This window comes from Gallus gallus, chromosome 12, assembly GCF_016699485.2.
Source record: "Gallus gallus isolate bGalGal1 chromosome 12, bGalGal1.mat.broiler.GRCg7b, whole genome shotgun sequence".
Lineage (NCBI taxonomy): Eukaryota > Metazoa > Chordata > Aves > Galliformes > Phasianidae > Gallus > Gallus gallus.
In genome coordinates, this window is record NC_052543.1 from 13,765,457 (window position 1) to 13,788,623 (window position 23,167).

At 42.8% G+C, this 23,167-nt stretch overlaps 1 protein-coding gene across 8 annotated transcripts in view; it reads left to right on the plus strand.

Moving 5' to 3' along the window:
• The window catches only part of ATXN7 (ataxin 7), an 80,164-nt gene that overhangs the window by 52,454 nt on the left and 4,543 nt on the right, over positions 1–23,167 (plus strand). For 6 of the 8 annotated variants that reach the window (XM_015293292.4, XM_025154753.3, XM_046900082.1 and 3 more), the window contains 7 exons: positions 16,761–17,019; positions 17,566–17,828; positions 18,585–18,667; positions 19,118–19,383; positions 19,791–19,989; positions 20,518–20,639; positions 21,315–22,269. In XM_015293292.4, the coding sequence (XP_015148778.1) occupies positions 16,761–17,019; positions 17,566–17,828; positions 18,585–18,667; positions 19,118–19,383; positions 19,791–19,989; positions 20,518–20,639; positions 21,315–22,269 (2,147 nt within the window). Of the gene's footprint in view, positions 1–209; positions 8,043–16,760; positions 17,020–17,565; positions 17,829–18,584; positions 18,668–19,117; positions 19,384–19,790; positions 19,990–20,517; positions 20,640–21,314; positions 22,270–23,167 lie in introns of those variants that run through there. The other 2 variants (XM_004944660.5, XM_040646355.2) reach the window with 2 other exon arrangements.

Below are 23,167 nucleotides of genomic sequence, written 5' to 3' on the forward strand. Positions count from 1 at the left end.
CAGCACATAGTTTCAAGTGGCACAGGTTGCACCCTTTCATTCCACCAGCCATCTTGAGCAAATGTCATGTTTGGAAGAGGAAGGATTTACACATAGCCCCTTTTCCTCTGTATGTGCATCTGTGAATGGGAGATAGGAAATCTCAGCAGTACCATTCAGTTGGGTTAACTTTTGGCCAAGGTACTACCGCTCCCATCCGTAATGCTACAGGAGGGCTGGGAGCTGTGCAGCAGCTGGAGGGGTGGAAGGGACGAGATGGCAGAGCCCAGCTAGCACAGACAGGAGGCTGGAGGCTTTGGCAGAGATTTCAGTGCAGCCAGAAGTGGTTTGTAGTCTGGGTGCGTGTCCAAGGAGAGGAGGGGAAAGAGAGAACACAGGGGAATAGCTAAAAAGGGAAATGTAAAACAAAGAACTGAAGTATAACATGTGGAAAAGAAATAGATGAAGACAATAAGGAGGAAGCTAAATAAGGAAAGCAGGAGAGAATGACCTCACAGAAGGGAGAATGAAGAAGGTAGATTATTGCCTTTATTAGTCTGTATTGGGGGAGGAGTGGAAGAAGAAAGGAGAGATGTAATTAGAACAAAAACAAAAACAAAACCAGAAGTTTTTTCAGTAGCGTTTCTGTTTCTTAATGTTTTGGCAGCACTGTGTGTAAGTGTGATTTGTGTAATGTCATGGCATTCTCAGACTCAGCATGTTTTGGGGGAGAAAATGGTTTTTAGTTGGGACGCTTCTCCCTGCTTTATGAAGCACTGACCATTGAGAAAGGAGATGGATAAATGCCTTTGTGTGCACCTACCTGTCTGTCAGAATCATTTTCTTCTACAGTTATTTTGCTTTTCTTTTTGTCTGATTTTCTTGGAGTACTTAAAAGTTCTCCTAGTAATTAATTGCAGAGAGTAAGAAGTACATAGGATGTGTGCAGCTTTCTCACAGCTTTTGCAGCAGAGCGGGAAGAGGAAAGCGTGCCAGTTCTGTAAGTGGAGAGGAGATGAGGCAGTGCTCTAGATGGAGGACAGGTATCCCTGCAGGGCCCACATGAAGGCAGTGTTTTGGAAGAACTTCACCTGCTGCCTCAGGAGGTGTAGGGGGTATTCTGAAAGCTACAGTCTCTCACATACCTGCAGGGCACAAAAATTGCCATCAGATGTGTACATGCATGTCACACTTGTGGGAAAACTTAAGACCATGTAATTCCTACTAATTTAAAAGAAATCAATAGCAATTTGGTTTTGGGCACAGCCGCAGTGTACACAGGCTGCTTGTACTTAGCTTTTGCTTAGGCATTACATCAAGTAACTTTCAGTTGTTATTTGTTTGCTTATTTTCCACCAACAGTTGGCTCTGTTTGACTTTAAGTAACTTGCAGCCATTGACATCATCCCTTTCATTTTCTTCCCAGGCAATGGGATACATTTTACATCTCACATTTGATACACTAAGTCTAGAAACTAGCTCTTTTAAGAGATTACCAGAAGAGGGAGTGTGTATCACTTCTTACACAGTGAAAGCTCTACCTTTATTGATGAATAGCCATCTGTAATCACAGTGAGTTTTAAAAAAGTAGTAATATAAACTGCAGGCTAGCATTCACTTTCAAAAAAGTACAGTTAATGCCAACTTTAAGCTTCTCATCAAGTTTGGTTAACAGTTTAACACCAGATAGTTGTATCCAAGTAATGTAAATGGTCTTGGAGTCTATTCAGATTACTACATGTTTTATTGTGTCCAGCTGCGCCAAAGATTCAAGCTGCTTTGCAATAGCTGTCCTGGACTGGCTCTTGTAGTACCCAGCTCTGGAGGAGCTCTGTAACAATGTGAAACTTGGAAACAACAGCAACTATATCTATTTTTTTTTTATGCAGGAAATAGAAACAGATAAATACGTTATGAAATTTGACATTAGTCTGTGTTACTGTTGTTGACTGTGTTTCATTTATTAGGTACTTCAGCTGTGACAACCAAAACGCTTAAAAATCCTATTATCTGTTATTGATGAAGCAAAAATACACAGTAGTGCTTGTATAGAAAGTCAAGGTTTTACCCTGTATCTTTTAGTACACGTGTCCTAATAAATTTGCCTGTTCTGCAATGTGTGAGAGAGCTGCTGGCCACAGAAGTTGCAATTACATTCAAACTAGTTTCTCCAGGTTGTATTAGAGAAAGAAGAGCTATCATCAAGAGACTCTTGTCCTCTTTTCTGTTCTCTGTTCCATAAATAATAATGACTTGCCCATGTTGGTATGAAACTCTCACTCTTCACAGTGGTTTCTAAACGATGCAATTAGACAAAGTTCCTGGAGAGTTAAAGCAGTTTCTACATAACTGAGTTTTTCCTGACTCTTTGGCAAGATTGTCAGAAAATCTTTAACTCAAAACTCTATACATAGTAGCTTTCCAAAGGTAGTCTTCCCTTGTAGCCAGATGATCTGTTAATGTTTTTACCCCATAGGATTTTGTTCCTCCTCCAGGTAGAAGTTGTATTGTGCTGGCTCCTCTGTGTGACCCTGCAGGCTGCCAAGAACCTGTATGTCTCTCTGGCAGTCAGAAGCCCTGGCTTCTGCAGTGTGTTGCAGCTCATTCTGTTCGGTAGGAGATGCAACACTTTCCTTGTGCTCTTGCATCTCAGAGTCTGAAGCTTTCAGATGTTAATGGATTTATTAACAGAGCTGGGTTTGAGCTGATCAGTAATTTCTTATTGTATAATGGTGATGGTTTTAAAAGCTGTTCGTTAGCATTTGTAGATACTTACATGGAATTCATGGCTTGTCTCCTTGCTGAGAAGAAAATTGGCTCTATCTGCTTTGTTACTACATGGCTGAAGTCTTTGTTTGAGTCAGTAGGCTAAGCATGTTGATGTTCTTACAACTGTCAACTGTAGTAAGATCTGCTTAGTGAAGTAATTGTTTTCCATTCCTTTCACGTCTCTAGATCATAGAGGGAAACCTTACGGTCCCACTCTGGCCCTTCTCATTGTTGACACTCATTCTCTTCAGTTTCACTTTGGCTTTCAATCTATGACAAGCCACATATAACCAACCTTGGTGGTTTCATGACTCTGTGATAACTATATACATTCCTGGAAATGTATCATGTTGGCCCTCTCCTGGACTATAAAGTTTTAAACCAATAGCGTTCAGTCCCCTCCCATAGTGCCAGGTACTCCTTGACCAAAGGTCACTGTGTGGGTCACAGAGCTATCTACCATTTAGCTTCTGAAAATACCTGTGATGGCTTCAATAACTACAGAAACACTGTAAGTCTGTATGTGTATATAATGTTGCAGGGGTTGATGCTTCCATGTCAGTTGTCACAGAATGAGAATGACAGGCTGTGTCACTTAGAAACTGTCCACTATCAAAAGTCCCTCTATCCTACCTGCTTTAAAAGCTGCTCCAGATAAAAATCCACTGATTTCAAAATCCATTGTCTCATGGTTCTGAAGGGCAGGAATTTCATTCATAGTGGTGCTTCAGAGTGCTTCTCTCCAGATTTGGAGAAAAAATGAGACTTCAGAGACACATCAGAAGCACTACTTTACTTGTTATATAGTTCTGCTGCTGTATATGGTAAGGTTGGTTTCATGGTGTTGCGGCATATGGTGGGGTTCTTTCACTGCACAGCAGCAAAGTGGTTTTTCCAAGTGACCATGATGGAGTTCTCAATGGATCAGCTGTAAGAAGTTTGGTGTTGACTCGAGGCCTGTTGTTCCCTTCCTTCCAGGAAGAATAATAATAGTAACCCATAACCAAACAATCTCTTTGAAGCAAAATATTTACAACAGAATCATTTTAGAGGGTACTAAATGTAAACCTAGGCAGGCTGCAGTGTAAGCAAGCCCGCTTTACGCAGTGTTGATATCAATCAGGTGAAATTCCTTGCAAATCTGAATCTTAGATACCCCTCAAAACTTCCAGGATCTAGGCAAAGTGACCATTATCACAGCTCACAACACAGCTCTTTGTCATGGCCAGTTGTTTAGGAGTTGCTTCAGCCCCCAGCCCTTTCCCTGTGATCAAGGCGCTTCTTAATACTTGCTGCTGGTCGCTCTGCTAATTGCAGGCTTTGGCACAATGAGGCGTGCAGTTTGGGAGGCTGTCAGGTCTCTGAGCTGATCATTTTGTCTTTGTTAGGGAGGGAGCAGATGGTGTGAAGGTTCGAGCAGAGCAGTCAGGACTGGGGGAGAGGGCAGGAACGCTTCTTGCTGCGGCACTGCTGGTTTGCACCAGCCAGCTTCAAGTGTTGTGAAATTGGTGCCTGAGATTGCTGAATTTCTAGAGAGGATAAATGAGCTGTTTCATGTGCAGTGGAGGTAATGAAACCTAGTCTGTGGCTTTGTGCTGTGTGTTTTGCCATCGCTCACCCTCCCATTGCAACACCTCCTGCCCAGTGTGCACACAGCTTCAGGTTGCGTGTTGTGTTGTGTTTTGTTTTTTTGCCTCCCAGTTTAATAGGACATATGCATGCCGCTTCCATACTGGATGTGTGTGCTTAGTGACAGCAACACACATGGTATAAACAACTTGCCAGGTTTGTGTGTTCAGTGAGTAAATGTAGAAAGGAGGGCACTGATCCTGCTGTGTTATCCTGAGACACAGGAAGCAAACTTTATTCTTTTGCGGTTGACACTATTCCAATTGTCCTTCTATTGGCTGCTTTCTCATCAGCCAGGCCCTGGGTGTCAGGCTCTGCAGCACAGCACAGCAGAGCTGCCTCCCCCCACCTCCTGCACTGAATGATTTCATCATCCCAGTGCTCCGTATAACAGGTTGCTTTTATGAAGTCAGATTACTTTTCAACTTATCAGAATGCCCATTCAGACTCCCCATTTAACTGCAGCACATCCTTCCATTCGTTTCAAGGTGAAATCCCCTAAACGCCGACTGCAGTTGCTCCGATGCCCTTGTTCTTTAGAAAATAGTAAATTAGAAAAACATAAATGCTGTGTTACAGCATAGATGTCAACGATCTCAATCTTTGCAAGGCATAAAACTCAGTGCATTCCCAGCAGCCGTGTGCTGTCAGCCGGCCGCTTGCTTTCTCGCCATGTGAATGTGCCGTCATGCCTCTCGCTTCCATTCCAGCCCCGGCTCTGACACCCAGCTGCTGGGTTCCTACTGATTGGACTCTTTGTCCTCGCTCTCACTCAGAAGGAAGACAACTTACTATATTGTTCCAGGCTGGAATTGAATGGCCCGATCTCAGTCAGTTTATTTGTGGAACAAGAAACAAAATAAGTTACTCACCCTCTTGGTCCTAAAATGAGAATAGACCAAATCAAAGACTAAGGAAGGAAAATTCTAGTTGGTAAGAAAACAAACACATCAGTGCTGGCTCCCCACATGGTAGTTTAAAGTCAAGAGTTTTGAGAACCACTAAAATCTGTTGGAGTCTTACCCAGTTTTAATGATAGGTGTCAAATAGAACAGCACACAGCAGCAACAAAGCCTCCAAAAACACGCACGGCTGCTACTGATTTTGGCAAAGGAGAAAGATGGCTTTTTAAAACAGCTCAGTGCAGGGAAATGTGTGTATGGCCGAGCTGCCTTTAATGAACAGATAGGTGCTGGAGCTGTCGGCTGCTGGAGCAGCTCAGCGAAAGAGGAGCTGATTGCCTGCAGAGATGTGGGAAAGTTGGTGTTCCAGAAATGGGTTTGAGGATGTCGTATTTCCTTCTGAGCTTGTTAATTGGAGGAGGAGTCTCCAGGGTTTTGCACATCTTTGTAGAAACAAAAAAACAAAAAGGCAAAACCAGCCCTCCTGCAATGATGCTTCCTGCATCTGACTGTTGCTCAAGAGGAGGTAATGCACCGAGCAGATGCACGAGTGTGTTTGCATAAGTGCATGCATATGTGCCTTTCTCTTAGCAAACTTTATTTAAGTGGAAAAGTGACTTTTTTGCTTTAAAAATGAATTTGAATGGCATTTGATGAGAGGAAAGGCCAGAAACTTTAGCTTAAGGTGATGGGCATTTAAAACAAGAGCAGAAGCCACAAGCAATGTATTTCTTCCTATTTTTTTTTTTTTTTTTACTGTCATCAAGTACCACTATGCTTTCTTTTCTCTTTTCTTCCCCACTTCCCTTCATTTCCTTCTGCTTTCTCTTCATTTCCCCTCCTCTTTTCTCTTCATTTCCCCTTCATTTTCCCTCTTTAGTTTCCCCCTTTTGCCCTTTTCTTTCCTCCTTTACTCTCTCTGTTTTTAATCTTTCTGCCCCCCTCCCTTTTCTTTTTCCTGTGCTTTTTTCTTTCTTCTTATTTTTTTTTCTTTCTTCCTTCCCTCTTTTTTTTTTTTTTTTCCTCTCGTAATTACTTAAGAGACGCCCCAGCAAACAGTAATAGCAAGGGGAAAAAAAAGCAGCCCAGCCTGCAGTGGGCGGCCCCGCCGCGCAGGGGGCCGCAGCCCGGAGCTCCGGGCGCCTGCTGGGGCCGCTGCCGGCCTGCCTGCCCGCTCGCTGTGCAAATGGGAGAGCGGCTTAACCTCCGGCCCCGCCGCGATGGCCATCTTCGATCGCCGCCGGCTCCACCTCCCCGCCCCGCTGGGCCGCCGCCAGCGCCGCCGCGACTCCAGCGCTGCCGGAGGTAAAGCCGCGGCCCGGGGCAGCCCCGGGCGGGGGGGGGACGGGGACGGCCCGCGGCGCCGGAGCGGGGCCGGCGGAGGTGGAGCGGGGCCGTGCCGCCGGTGGCCTCGGCGGATCGGAGCGGATAAGCTGAAAATGAGGATTAAACGCGAGCGGCCCGCGGGAGCCCTCCTGAAATGTCATCGGGGCGATTTGGCCAAAGTTCAATAAGCGGATGGGGGAGCGGGGCTGTGCCCGCGGGGCGGGGGAGCGCTGCGGCCACCACGGGGGCTTTCCTGCAGGAATTCGGAATCCCACCCCTTTCAAATCCGGAGTGGTCGGGGGGAAAACAGAGGGGCGAATTGCAGCAATAAAACTGCAGGCTGATTGCAATCTTGTCAGGCCTCTAGATAAATGGGCGGCTTTTAATCAAAGCGTTAATTAAAGAAAGAAACTATTAAGGGCTTGTTCGCTTGAGCTTGTTTTCCTGAGCTCGTTCATCCATGTAATTCCCAAACCGGGGGGCAAATCCGTCCCTCAGTGCTGCGGGAGGAAACGGGAAGCGCGTTGGGGCGAGCGCAGCTTGCAGGCTTGCTGCAAACGCTCATGCAAAGGGCGCTGGGGCTGCACAGGCGGCGTACAGCACTGCCGGGCGCCTTCGCAGCGCGATGGGAAAAGGCTGCTCTGTTTCGTTTGAAAGGCATTGTTGTGCAAGCGTGCTCAGTTCGTGCCCTCGTTTGGCTGTATTAGTGATTGCTGGAAGACTTTGCTGTGCTAATGCTGCTGTACAATTTTAATTGGTGTACGGCCAACGTGTTCAGTGCTTTTAAACACGGGAACAGTTGGTTCGTGCCAGTAATGATTGACCATGAATTAAGCTGCAGTGATCCTTTTTTATAATTAAAAAAAAAATGACCAGTATGTGGGTGTAAAATGACGTAAGGATCTGACTTCAAAAACAGCAACAAAAAACCCTACAACTCGGTGTATTCTCTTTTCCACCGAGGTTGCAGTTTGGGTATGAAGTTCCAAGAGATTTCACATTTCAGAAAGGCATTTGATTTAGAAATATCTTTTTGAAAAGCATTCCAATCTGCCTTCCCACCAGTTTGTTTCCCTTTTCCATCTTTCAAAGCTGTCTTCTTCAGTTGAAAACCTGTGCTGAGAAGCTCGTGCAGGGCAGGCAGATCCCCTGGATCCTCAGTGCTACCGCTGGCTCCTCTGCATGGTGTTGTCGGGTGTTTGTTACTGCACTTTGGTGACACTCCCGTCTCCTTAGGAGTCCAGAAGCTCCCGGCTCATCACATCCCTGCAGCAAAAGGCCTCAGCCAGGGTTGTCTATGTGCTATAGGTGGCAATGCCTGGGTGTTCTCTATTTTGGTTCACTAATGGCTTGTAAGTAGTTTTCACTCTCAGCATGTTTATTTTGCAGCAGAGCCAAGTCTGACAGTCAGCATGCAAGGATTGCAGCTTACTACAGGTAAAGAGCTGCAGGGAAAATGTTAAAATTCTCAAATGTGATGTGAAGAGAAGCATCAGCAGGATGAAAGGTTGACAGGTGTTTACTACTGCATTCTGTGATAAGGGCTGGTGAGCAGTCTTGGTGGTGCTGGATGGGAAGAGCACGGTGGGAAAGGCACATCCTGATCTCTGGGTCGGCACTGACTGCCCAGGGAGTGGTGGAGTCACCATCCCAAGAGCTGTCCAAGAACCATGGAGGTGTGGCACCGAGCGATGTGGTCAGTGGGCATGGTGCAGTACCTCCTTTACATGGTGCTTTAGTTTGTCACTGCAGCTTCTCCTAAGTTAATTTCAAACAACACTTTTGTTAATAGCAAAAATATGGCTTATTCAGTGCCTGTCCTTAATCAGATGACGCAGGTAGTGTCGTGTCGTCAGCAGGCTGCCCAGAGATTAGTGCTCATAACGTGGACGTTATAATCTCTGCATGGCCCGGTTACCATCTAAGGCACTCATCTGTCCTTCTGTAATAACTTTTGTGATATTTCTGTTCCCGTGCCTGACTTATTTACTTACAGGCCGACTCCCAACCCAAAAGGTTGTATGGTGAAAAATGCATCCTTCCCCTGCCTTTGCTTGAGTCACTCAGGACAGTGTACCACAAGTTGGATGTTGTCCTGGAGCCCCTTGTTCCAACCTCTGCACTCAGGTCTGACGTGCCCAGAAGACCCTGTCCTGTCTCTGTTTTCCCACGTTGCTCCTGAGAGCTCTCCTGCTCCCCACGAGGGTCTCAGCAGCTGAAGTGAACCCGACAGGAGCATCAGTAATTACAGCTTGCCCCTGCAGCACAGAGCAAAACAGTGCCTGGGCTCAGGGTTGGCAGTGCTGCACGGGTTGGGGCTGCAGAGCCGTTTCCCATCGCTCAGGGGCAACACATGCGTGTTAGAAGGAGTAATCCTACACCCTGCGGCATCTGATTGCAGAACTACTCGTGTGCTCTGCGTGCAAGGCTTTGGGAGGGATTAGTAACAAATACGGAAAAACTGAAAAATTAGCATTAGTAATGTGCAGCGCCTTGTGGGAAGGAAGCAGTGGCAGAAAGGGTGCACCTGAAGGTTATTTATTTAAATACGTTTTAGTCTTGCTGGGTTTTTTTTGCTGCATTCTTAATAATGCAACTTGCAGTCTGCTCCCTCCCCTCCTTTCTGCGGTGCTGGTCTCTGGGGGGCAGTTCTGCTGCAGTTTTCCTAATGGGGAAAGCCAAAGCCATTCCTGCTGAGTTAGGATCGCCTGGTTAGAGAATCACAGCACCATCCTGGCTGTGCTGTAGCTGTGACGTTTAAAATCCATCATTTAAGTAATCCAAGTTACGGTTGCAGGATCGTCTCCTTTTTGGCAGCTGGTTTTAAAGGTTTGAAATCGGCGTTGAGAATCTTCTAAGGAAAATGAGCTTTTTCTCCTACTCCATTTTCTTCAACAGCAACAAAAATGTAACCCTGTTTGCACGTAATTTCATACCCTTTAATCTAAAATATTTGCAGAGTGATGACTTGAGTGGATTTCATGTCTTATAAGTAAATCTCAAAAAAACCCAACAAACTTTAAATGTGTTTAGAAATCAGAGAGCAATTGGTTCTGTAGTGTTGTAAGCAGCCAGTGCTGTTCTGTAACTACTGTAATGAAAGAGGACCCTAATGTTAGCTGGTAGTAGTATTCTTTTTGTTGAAAAGGATGTGGTTAACTAACCAACCATCACAGTGCTTCTCAGGTCTTGAGAAAATAATTTCCAGATATTCAGAGGTAAATGTTGGGAAAATTGGGAGAGATGGAGTAGCAGCCCAGTGCTCACGGTGAGACTGGGGAAGGAGAAGGCCAGAGCCCTTCTCAATGGTTGTTCTCAGGTTCTGGACTTTGCTCTCATTTCTAATGCAAAATGCTCTAGTAAACTTGTTCTTAAAAACAAGCCAGAGTGAGAGCTGAGCTGGAAGCTTAAATGCATCGTTCCAAACAGTCGGTGGCTTTTGGCTGAACTGAGGTTTGGATTTCATGAGGAGGTGCAGTTAAGTGTGCTGGGCCATTGTCAACATGCAGATGTGCCTTATTTATGTGTCTTAAATCAGTGTGAATTAAATGGAGGGGTTTCAGGGCTGGGGTGATACATTGAAGTCCTGTTACTAATATATATGAGAGTTTTGGATTCTGAATGGTGCATTTGTAACCAAAGCACATCTTTAAAAACCCCTTTGTTCTTTGTAATTTTGAATTTCCATAATGAATCGGTGGACGCTAATTAAAGCATAGGCAGATTTTGTGTGCTCTTTAGGGAGATTCCAAGATGTGATTTTCCAAGATGACTGACAGAGGGAATGCTTTAGGAATTCCCATCTGGAAGAATGAGACCTTTGCTCTGGTTGGGACTGCTGGACCACCACAGCAGGAAATACACACCTATGCTTCTTGTAAACAAAGGTGCAGAAGACATATGAGAGGTGAAACTTAGTGGTGAATTTGTGCCCTATAAACTTAGAAATGGCCATGGAGCATCCACAGTCAGTTCTTGGTGCATGTGTTTTATTTGTCTGTTGGCTTCAGGTTTTCAAAGAGGAAAGTGATTTTCTGAGTTCTCTTTGTCAGAGACTGTAAAAGTTTCCTGAACTACCTGAGTTGGAACTGCCAGGGAGCGTTTCACTGTGAACAAACATTTTAAGTGGAATTGTAAAATGGTTCAGTTCTGTGGTTAGATTTTGCACTGCAATGAGTGACCTGACCTGAAATTCTGTTTTTTTTTGCCTTGAGAGAATGAGTTTATCTTCTTTGGTGCTGCAGTCTCAATGTAAACGTAAAGCTGAGTGAGCTCAGTGCTGCAGCACATGTGGTGAAGGTATCATGTAAAAACATGCAAACCGGCACAGTTTAAATCTCTGCGAGCCAAAGCAAACCTTTTAATGCATCAAGTTGCAGAGGCGACCCCTGGGTTTTAAAATATGCTCTTCAGAATTGGTTAGATACTGCACTTCAGTGGGTTTTTGATAGCGCCGGGAAGATACATTTTTAAAGTAGGGTTTTATCATTGTGGCTTAATTGCCTTGTTATGGCGTATGGTTGCTCACAGGCAGGGGAAACACAGCCTGTATATCTAATGTCCTGAATATTCTCTGAGCGAGGAACTGTTGAGATACGAGCTTGCATCAGTACGGCTAATTTTGGCATAGGCTGTATAAAAGATGTTACATAAACCTACTTCTTAGATAAGCAGTTTATACCTATTACTACTTATTTACGAGGAAGACGGTCGTGCTGAGCGATGGGAACATGTACACATTGTGTTACTCCATGTGTGTATTGCCCTGCCTTGCATTTCCTATGCTGCAATATCATTTCTAGGCCTCCTTAATATTTTTGCCTCTCCTGCTCAGTTGTTACTTTTCTGTGAATGGAGTGACATCAGCATACGTGACTATCAGGCAAGCTTTCTGTGTGGTTTTACTAACACTGAGCATTAAACAATAATATCAGCTGCCGGTTGCGAGCAGTACTTTTTTATGAAACAAGAAGTCCCTCTAGAGACATGACAGATTGTGCTGCTGCCAGTCAGCCCTTGGCGGTCTGTCATGCTGATGGCTTGGTCTCTGGGAGTATTCTCTGCTGTAACTTTCTTGCTGGAGTGAAAAATAAAACTTAGTGTAGATGCTGCCTGCTCGGCTCTGTGTCGATTTAACACCACCCAACTGAACACGGAGTGACCTCATCCTGACTGCAGTGCACACAGAACTGATCAGATGATTAAAGGGACATCAGTGGAAGATTAAGGCGGAATCCTTGGTATGTGGGCCCCATGATTAGTGCAGGATAATGAAGCAGCAATAAGTGAGCGAGCAGCAGATGAAGGCCCAGTGCAGGCGATTGCTCCCAACCAGCTGCACACAGCCAGGAAGGCATCCAAGGAGGAGCATTCTGTCTGATGGGCCTTGATCTTAGCTCCTGGGTTCCTCTTGCAGCATCTTTATGGATCTGGTTTTGGGCTTGTTTGTAATTTTTTTTGTCATGGTGAGGTCACTGTGGGTCATTGCTCAACACCAACGGGCACTCCGGTTGGATCTACAGGGCAGTCTTTGGTTGGTTGCTGCAGTAACATCTGTTGTGGACTTCATTAATTTATTGAAGAAGTGGAGTAAGATTGGCTCCTCTGCCTTCCTGTACATCACCTGTGATTGTGTCTTCTGTTAAATTCTTCAGTATTAAGACTAGTGCAACCCAACAGTGTGGGGGAGATGTCTGTCTCCAAGCTCCCAGCTTTCATCTGCCAGTTGTAGTCTATGATGCAGAGACACATTGTCTGTATCTCATGTTAAAATGTGTCCTGGTATGAGGATCCTGGAAATACCCACAGGTAGAGAGAATCCTCTGGCTGCCAGCTGTGTTGGGATGGAAGCCATTCTGAACACGCATGAAAGCAGAATCATAGGCACATGGGAGCTTTTAGTGCTGCAAATTCCAGCAGCCACAGACCTCAGCCACCTCATCAGACTCATGCTGGGCATCCTCCAGTCCCAGTCTGTGTCCTCATGGCATGTGCTGCATCCCATCTTTCTGGAGCAATTAGAAAATTAGTTCTCCAAGATTACTGTAGCACTGAGGGAAATTTATCCCCAGGTGAATGATGCTTGTTTTAATATGACTGTGCTAATTCATCTCTGGAATGATAAGTCATACAGTAGATCAGTATGATGAAAAAAAGTTAAGCTTGTCTCATGTAGCACTTATCATGCTCTGAATAATACTCCTACACCTAAGTTAACCTATGCAAAAACTGTCTGAAGTCACAACATGTTTCAATGGGTTAAACTGGTCTGTGGATTTGAATGGATGTTCTCAGTTTTAGTGGTGGCTCTGCCAGCACTGACACAGGTCAGTTTGACTTCTTGCCCAGTACATACGTAAGCAGTCAGTATTAAAAAAATGGGTTTATGAAACTCGATCTGTACATGGTGTTTGCTGCCCAAAGCTATTAATTGATGCACATGGAGAATGAACACCGCAGAACACTTCCTGAAGTTTGGGAACTAAGCGTAGGCCTGGGAAGAAAATTGGGAAAACTTTGATTATATGCTTATTTTTGTTAAGCATACAGCACATTGGTATCTTAGGAAAATGATTTTCTCTATGGAGAGTATATTTTCTCTTATTTATTAACCTTACGTGGAAATAAGGTTATAAATCAGAATAAATCTGAGTGTTTACTGCCTAGAAGCAGTAAGCAAATGTGATGAGAAACTTTGTTTTCTTTCTTCCTCCTTTCCTTTCTTTTCCAGGTTGGTTAACTAAACCTGATAAATTTAAGCTAAGCTTAATACTAAACATTAAGTCACATTCTACAGAGTGCTGAGTTGGATTTGCACCTCATCACTGATTACATTGGGGACAAAATGGTGTCATTCAACTTGCTTTAACGTTTGTGAATCTTCTGCGTGTCTCCTACAAGTCTGAATGGGATTGAGGGGAACTTCCCAATCGTTTATCCAAAGCAAAAGCTCCTTCTGCTTTAAAAACAAACAAAAACCCTCCCTTGAAATTTTAGAGATGAGAACCACGTTGGACAGGTGCAGTATTTGAAATAGCACTTGGTAGTTTTGCAGGAGCAATCATAACATAAAAAAGTAGCATTTTTCTTTCAAGAGTTATATGAAGGGAAGGTGCACGTGTGTTAACTTTGAAAACTGAGCACCTGGGGATGATGATATTTTTTCAGTATTTTCAAGTCAAGTCAGAATTAATGGCATATGGGAACTGCATTACATTGGCAAATGATTAGCAGAATTTATCATTGATGTGCTGGCATAATGTGGATAGTGGTCTTGGTTATTCAGTGACAGTCTGTGTAGTAATTTGTCTGTGAAGGAAATACGTCTGTCTGTCAATAAATACATTGGAAATAATTGAGGTTTTCACAGTTCTAATTTTCTCTCTTCCCTTTAGTGCCTCATATCATGCATTGGAGGTCTTTGTAAGGAGCACTATCACATCCTCAGATCACCTCTTTTGCAAGCTATTTTGTATCATTCTTGGGATGAAAAAATCAAAGATCCAGAGGCTTTTCCATGCCCTACAATGTGATGTATTGTGATGTGTAAAGGCAGTGAAAACCTGGTCTTGAAGATCTGACCATTTATTTAAGCACCCACATGAAGCTTTAAGGCTTTGTTTTGGTCCAGGTCTCCCTCAAATATATTGATTTTGCTGTGGCAGATTTTCCTGTGACCGATAACTGAGGACACGACCAGAAGACTCGTGTAACAGGGAGCACTCTGCCTCCTCCTGTGTCTCACACTGCAGTGAGAACAGTTTCCCTAATAATGAGCAATAGGTAATGGGTTGAATCAGACTGTCTGTCCTGTCACTGAGAAGTCTGCTAACATCCCAAGGATATCTGCGCTTCCTTGTGCTGTGACCACCTGTGTTTAGCTAAATGAAGACACTTCAGCAGCAGTTCTGGCAGAGAAAATGTCTTTGTAGTGCTGCTGTGTATGTTGTGAATGAGATTTTTGGTATTGGGAATGTAATTTTCAGAAGTCTTAGAATTCTAGAAAATGCTCATTTGGCTTTTCTTTGTGTTCCGAATCATACGACTGTTTGTAGAATGGAAATTGTCTCTGACAGACCGTGCTCTTGTGTTTTGATCAGCCATTAGCCTTAGCTCTCCCAGGTCAATGTTTTTGATTATCAGCAGTAACAGATTTGCCTCTTTCATTAACTCACGTGTATCGAGACTGGCGCTATTAAACATTCAAGCAGATAGCAGTCAGTAACGTCTCTGTCTGGAGCTAATTGAATGGTACCAACTGAAGCTGCCAGGAGGGAGGTGTTCGTATCATTTGAATCGATAACACAGATTAATATTTTGCCCAGTTTGTTCCTAATGCTGGGAGGCAAGGAGGCACTCAGTCTTATCCTAGCCTCATTCTCTTCTCGCCTGCCAAGTTGTTTCCAAGGAAGCAACACTCTTCTTTCCGAAAGGAAATCAAAGCAAACTCCCAAAGATTACATTAGTGAGCCACTAGGTTATTAGAGATTATTTGTAACTCTATTAAGTACTCGGACTCTGGATTTTCTAAATGCACAGAAGGTGGCAGAGTACTGAGCAATTTTTCTCATTATCTCACGGAGTAATCTCATAGGGTGTAGCATCGCTGAACTAATGGCCCTCAAATAGTAACTTATCAAAGCTGCTCGGGGATTCTTGCCATTGCTATAAAAAGACTTTTGGCAATAAGCAGTATGTCATATTAGAAGCACAGCCATTGACTAGAATATAAGTATGCTAGCATACATGAGAACTCTTCAATGGCATATGGTTCTAGAAAACTAAGCAGATCACACTGAATGAACATCACAGGTTCCAGCTTCCAGCTGTGAGTGGAGTTCTTATCAGCCAGCATCCCCATATCATGTGATTGCTGTACTTAGGAGGGGAGGGAAAAACAGATCCCATAAGCAGAACGTGGATATATTACTTTATATTTTCCACAGTGTCACAGACTTCTGCACAGGTTGTGCTGTGCTTGGCTTTCACTTTGTTGTAACATCCTGAGTAGCCTGCTTCCTTGGCAGCTTAAGTAAATTTAAGTCGAAATGTGTAAAGGATCCAGTGGTGGGCGTGGGCACCATTAACAATGCCAGCTGAGAAGGAGGTGTTACCCACAGATGGACCTGTTAATTCTCAGTTCTCTCTTAGATCCATGGTTTGCATATACTGGGTTGCCAGAGGGACATCTCTAAGCAGGTGTTGATTACGTACAGGGATCATTTAGGAATCACAGGTGTCAAAGATCAGCTGAGCAAATGCTCCCTTAGCCTGTCCATGTAGGCAGAGCTGGGGACTCCGTGCAGCTGTTGAGTATTCTGTGTCTGAGGATTCATTATCCCAAAAAACCACTTTTGAAATGTAAACTATTTTAACTGGAGTGGTTCTAGAAATGTATTAATGGTTAATATTTAATGCTAACACTTTAATGTTAATTAAATCATTTCTTTTCCAACGTGTCTACTGATAAACCCTGACTGTTGAGATGTTTGGATATCCTCTCTCAAAGAAGAATCTATTTAGCAGGAAAAGGAGCAACATATAATTCTTCTTTAGGCTGGTCATATTTTGAAAGGATTAATAGAATCAATAAGAAGAAAACCAAAAGTCATGTAACTCATTGCTTCAGCTCTTGTTCTCAGGGGCATTCCCCACTGAAGGTCTGGTAGAACACACTAAAAGATCATCAGAAAGTGAAATTTTGTTTTTGCTCCAATATCAGTTTGCTTATTAGGAGGCGTGCTAACAGAGAACAGTTACTGCTTGGGGAAATCTGATATTGAAGCTTGCGTGGCCCGAGGATGGAGGTCTTTCTGCTTTGTGTTTCTGAGGTCTGCATTTGAGTCTCACTTTCTTGCTCTGTAAGATGGAGAGTGGGGAGTGTATGGTAAAAGCTAAGCTGTGGTGATTGAGCAATGTAGCTCACAAAGTTAAAAGAGACTCCCGTAACTGACTGGGGACCAGCAATGAATGGAGCCTCATGGCTTACAGTGAGGTTTGAATCCTCAGTGCTCTGTGTGTGGCAGAGGACCTCCCAAGCCAGTAAAGGAAAAATGTTAATGGAGTAACTGACAGTATGAAGTACTTAAGAATTGTTTCTGTATGGGCCTCATGAGTTTAACCCTCTCCCCCCTTTTTCTTTTTTCTCCTCTGCAGAAAGAAGACACAGCTCCTCCAGCAAGCCGCCTTTGACTCCTCCCTCCTCTTCAGTATTTTCCCTCATTTCATCTTTCCCTTCAAAAAACAAAGGTAGCGGTGGAAGTGGGAGCAATCGTTCATCCAGTGGAGGTACTAGTGCATCATCATCATCATCAAGTTCCAAGTTGTTGAAATCACCCAAAGACAAGCTGCAGATCAGCGGAAACAACAGGTTAATGCATCCGGTACAGCATAGCAAAGTTCCCCATGATAAAATGTGAGTATATGTTTTGGGAAAGGACTGAGCATTAATACTAGCATAGAAACTGCTGTGCCAGTAGAATTTATTGTTGTTTCAGAAGGTTTTCGCTTTGAGAGATCACTTTAAACTCCACCAGATCTCTTTAAGCAGCCTAGTCTAAGCTGATAGGTAAACTAATGGAATTGTTGAACACGGCACTGGCAAAGGTGGTATCTTGAGTCATTGTAAATAAAGGCTGTGCTACTCTGGGGTCTTCATTCTTTGATCTAGTCTCTATACCTCCATTATAGGGAAGTTTCTGAAGTCACTGATGACTCTGAAATACTTAAGAAGTAGTAGTGGAAAGAGCACAGAAGAAATGGGTGGATGTTATCAGCAATGTGAAAATACATAAGAAAAAGAATAAAAATAATAAAACTGAGAATTAAGGATAAGGGTCTAAATTTGTATTACTAATAGAGCTGAGTATTGAATAATACAATATTTCAAGTACTTTTTGTAATTTATGACACATTATACTATCATTTGCAATTTTTTCTGTTTATTTTTCATAAACAATAGTATGACTCCATCTGTCAAAGTGGAAAAGATTCATCCAAAGATAGATGGTGCCCAACTGAAAGCTGCTGTTGGTCCAACTTGTTCTACTACTGTGAGTTCCTCAATAAAGACTGGCCTTAATTGTCCCTCAATACCAAAGCCACCCTTGCCTTCCCCTGGACAGATACTGAATGGTAAAGGTCTTCTCTCTGTGCCTCCGTTTTTGGAAAAGAAACCTGAAGAAAATACAAATAATAGGAAATTTTTACATAAAAGATTGTCAGGTAATTGCTTTTAAATATCATTTGCTATATTGTTCTTATTAGTGTACGTGTAGAAATACAGATATAGAAATAACGTTTAGAAGCATATTAATATTTATTCCTAGAACACTTAAGTTGTGATGAGGTATGGTTACCTGTTAGAATTTAAATTCAGGATCAGACACATTCATAAGGGATGCAAACAACTTGAAATGTGGCTGTTGCTTTCAGAAACCACCAGATGTTACAGTTATCAGTTTGTGTTTTAAAGTTTCTCTCTTCCACTGTCTTTAAAGAGGTTTAATTTTCCTTCTTTCCTATATGAAAACACAGTATTACAGTGCAGTAATTTTGATTGTTAGTGGAATTATAGAAAAGTTACTAGAATTGCCAAAAATAACAGCAAAAAATCACCATCTGTGTTCATATTTATAGTGAGGTCTTAAATATGTTTTTTGTTTTGCAAGATCATTTGTGTACTTAAAAAACAAGCAAATCCTAATGCAGCTGATACGCTCCTGCTCTGTGCTCTTTTTCAGCTGTGAATTTCTCAGTTCTGTTTGCAGATTTGAGAACTGTGTCAGCACATGGTGAATTTGCTGAGAGTAAAAAACATGTGTTTGTACAGTTTTATTGTACATATCTTTGTGTACTTTTGCACGTGTCCTACTTGAGAACATTGGCAGTATAGCTAAATTCTTAAAGAAAATGTTAGTATTTCAAAATGTCTTTATTGTAACTGTTTTCAATGATGGGATATTTGTGCATCTTTGACAGAGAGAGAATTTGATCCTGATATCTACTGTGGTGTCATTGATGTGGAAACCAAGAAGCCCTGTACTAGGTCTTTGACATGCAAGGTAGGATGCCTTAATCAGAGTAAGATTTTGTAAGGTTTACGTTTGATTTCTGGGAGAATACAATGGAACACAGAAAAGTACAAGTTTTTGCAGTCAGTAATTGCCTGTGTAAATGGTTCCTCTCAAAGCACATTGCCAACAACCAAGAAAGAGCTGTTTTCAGAATCCAGTTAATTATTTATGCAAAAACGTGTTTCTTAAAGTAACCTGCAGTTCTTTCTTATTTTATCTCAATTGCTATTTTTTTGTTATTTTGTATCAAACAGGCATATAATCACACCACCAAAACTGACCAAGTTTGTTCTATTAAGTCATTCTTCTGTTTGTTTTCTTTTTTTACTAAGCCACAAACACGGTGATTGCATTCTAGAGCTCTAAACGTGTGTCTTGAGTGTTTAATTTCCACAGATCTAATGGCCTGGGATTAATGATTTATTCATGGGTTTGCAGACACATTCCTTAACGCAGCGGAGGGCTGTACAGGGTCGAAGAAAACGATTTGATGTGTTGTTAGCTGAGCACAAAAGCAAAACCAGGGAAAAGGAACTTCTTCGACATTCGGATCATCATCAGCAGATGCCCCCTCTCAGGGAACCACATCCCTCACCTACTAAAACTTCCCAGGAGCTGCACCAAAATTCTCATGGAGTTACTCTTACAGAATCAAAGCCTTTATTACCTAATAAACCCAAACCTCACCCCCCCAGTCTTCCAAGGTAAGAAAAATCTGCATATCCAATAGTATGAAATTAGTACTGATTGCTTCATCATGTGGATTTGGAAAGAGAGAGAGAGATCTTTGGGACAGGGTAGCACTTTTACTCTAGCCCTGGTGACTGTCTACTATTTACAATTACACGTTGAGCTGTAGCTCCTAGCAAGAAGGGTTTGGAGTTCTAAATAGTAGAAGCTGACTTGCATCAATTTAAACATTTTTCCAACAATTGCTGCTTTTCCAGGGGTACAGCACCTCCTGTCCTTCCCCTAAGTAGGTATGTTATGAGACTCTGGATCATACCAAACAACTGTTAATGTAAATTTCCTTCTGTCTGTACTAAAATATCCATAAGTACTTATTGCCTAGCCTTGCCTCAATAACGTCTTTGCTGCTTCCCTTGCCCAGGCCTCCAGGCTGCCCAGCCCAGCACAGTGGAAATGCCCCTAGCGATTCTCCTTCTGTCCACGAGTCCCCTCACCCTCCCTTGCCTGCAGCTGAGCCAGCATCTCGGTTATCCAGTGATGAGGGAGAATGTGATGAAAAAGAAGAGCCTGTTGAAAAACTGGATTGTCATTATTCAGGTCATCATCCTCAACCAGCCGCTGTATGTTTTAAGTCAAAGTTAACTTTGATCTCTCACTGGCTCTGAATTTGTTAACAAATAAGTTGGGGGTCTTAAGGGTGGATTTGTATTATGTATATATTTTTTCAGGCTTTAAGGTACTTATTTTCTTACTAATTGATAGTGAAGGTTGATTTATTATTACTGTTTTTGACTAATTGTTGACTGCTTAGTTGAAGAAGCAAGTTGAACCTTAAGGTACAACCTTAGCAGTAGATGTGCCTCTCCTCTGATTTCTGCCTGTTAAAACCACTTAGTTCATATTAAATCACAAATTTCATTGCCTGGCTATGCTATACAGGTTATAAGCAGGTAAGCTGACAGCTACTCAGAAGTAAGGGTTGCATATACAAAATTAAAAATAGTTGTTACACTGTAGAGATAAAAATCTAATGTCTGTTTTATCCTTGCTTTAGACATCTAGAAATGATAACAGTTTCCATGTATGTATAAACAAATGTTTTGTGACTGAAAGTAGAAAATGCCAATAAAAAAACCCTGTCTTTTCAGTTTTGCACATTTGGTAGTCGGCAGATTGGAAGAGGTTATTACGTGTTTGATAAGCGGTGGAACCATATTCGATGTGCACTTAACTTCATGGTGGAGAAGCATCTTAATTCACAGATGTGGAAGTAAGTACACACTTATTCTTTTTCTTGTTGGTAGTTGTAGAAATACACAAAACCTGTAACTGCGATTATAGAAAAATAATCCTGTCTTTAGATTGGTGAAGTCAAAGGTAGATGGTGTATGCTTTCCATTTTCATATAATCATGGAATCATAGAATGGCCTGGGTGGAAAATGACCACAGTGATCATTGTTTCAACCCCCCTGCTATGTGCAGGGTCGCCACCCACCAGACCAGGCTGCCCAGAGCCACATCCAGCCTGGCCTTGAATGCCTCCAGGGATGGGGCATCCACAGCCTCCTTGGCAACCTGTTCAGTGCGTCACCACCCTCTGTGTGAAAAAATTCCTCCTCATATCTAATCTAAACCACCCCTGTCTCAGTTTAAAACCATTCCCCCTTGTCCTATCACTATCCACCCTTGTAAACAGCTGTTCTCCCTCCTGTTTATACACTCCCTTCAAGTACTGGAAGGCCAGAATGAGGTCTCCCTGGAGTCTTCTCTACGCTAAACAAGCCCAGTTCCCTCAAACCTTTCTTCATAGTTTTCTTGCAACTATTAAGTGCTAGCAAAATATTTTAGTAGTGCAGTGACTGTACCTCGAGATTGATGAATGATGCTAAGTATTATCCCAAAGAATGGGAGCTACTGTTTCTTTGTTCTCCTGTTTACCCACAGGAAAATTCCACCAGCATCTAGTAGCACAGCAGCAGTTCGTGCACCGCACCGGACAAATGCGATGCCTGCTTCGCAGTATGGGGTCAGCACGACGGGTTTCCTCCTCCCCACCACTGTTATGTCCTCTCCAGCTCTGGTGTCTCCTTCCTGTACGTCTCTGAACAATAAATCGGTACCATCACATGGAACTACACTAAATGCAAATCCCGCTACCTTGGGTGCAGTGGATCCTGTCTGCAGTATGCAATCAAGACAAGTGTCTTCGTCCCCTTCAACACCTACAGTGCTTTCCTCTGTACCTTCACCTATGCCCAGCAAACCTCAGAAGTTGAAATCCAGCAAATCTTTTAAACCTAAGGAATCTTCTGCTGGCAGTGGCACCTGTAACAGCACCGGCAGCGTCAGCAGCGGCAGCGGCTCAGGAAAGAAGCGTAAAAACAGTTCCGCACTGCTTGCACCTTCTCATTCCACGGAGTCCTTTAGAAAAAACTGTGTGGTTAACTCTGGAAACTCTGGGACCTCCTATCATCCGTCGGTGACATCTTCGTCCCACAGCGTTGGCCTCAATTGTATGACTAGCAAAGCTAACTCCGTTAGCCTCAAACATGACCAATCAGGGAGGGGTCCTCCTACTGGAAGCCCTGCAGAATCAATAAAAAGAATGAGTGTGATGATGAACAGTAGCGATTCCACTCTCTCCTTAGGGCCATTTGTTCATCAGTCCAGTGAGCTGACTGTGAACTCGCACAGCGGTTTTTCACATTCGCATCCTTCCCTAGACAAACTAATAGGGAAGAAAAGAAAGTGCCCACCTGGTTCAAGCAGCATAAACAGCAGCAGCAGCAGCAAGTCAAACAAAGTTGCCAAATTGCCATCGGTGAATAACGTTCACGCAAAACACACTGGTGCAATCCCAGGGACACAAGGACTGATGAACAATTCTCTTCTTCATCAGGTAGGAACTTTTGTCTTGAAGTAAGCCAGTACGAACGCGTCCCTTTGTATGCTGATATTTAGATGTGCTCTCTTAATTATTAATAGCCAATTTCAGATGCTTCAAGGAAAGGACAGTTCTCTTGCTTGTTCGTACTCTTTGAGTCTTTTTTATAGTACCTTTGTGCAGGATTTTTGTATACACTGTAGTGTAAAGTGTGAGTTTATTCATGTGCTTTTGAAGCCACCTTAAACACAACATCCGGGGTCCCCACAGATGCGCTCCCTGTGAATCGCTCTCAGATGGAAATCAATTCTTGCATTTAAAAACAAATAATAATTGTTATAAAATCTTGCAGCCAGCCATGGGACTGAACTGAACGTCTCAGCGTAACTTCTTGTTTTCGTGTCAGTTAAAAACACTCTACAAAGTGGAACATAATGGTGCTGATAACAGAACTGTGATAAAATAAGCCTATTATCCCAAGGTGTCATTGACTAACTTCTTAGTATTAACGAGATTAAATTTTATAAATAAGATAGATAGAAACCTTTGTAGTCTATAAAACAAGCATTTACTCTAAAAGAAGTAGGTCTCGTGGGTATGGAACTTTAAAAAAGAAGCAGTTAGTTTGGAGTTTTACTCTTCTAAACAGATGGCACTGAAATAGTATTGAGAAAGAATTTCTTGATAAATTAAAATGAGTTTAAACTTCTTAACACTTCAGATAGATCTGAAGGATCGTTTGGAGGGGTAAAATAATTTCATATGCAATTAAAAGAGTATAGAAGATGGAACTTTAGAGAGCAAATTTGGAACTAGATTTTTCCAGATGAAAACTCAAGGCTCTTTTTGTTTCCTCTGATACTAAAAGCCTGAAATGTGAGCATGCCAAGAGGTAGGAGGTCAGCGAGATCTT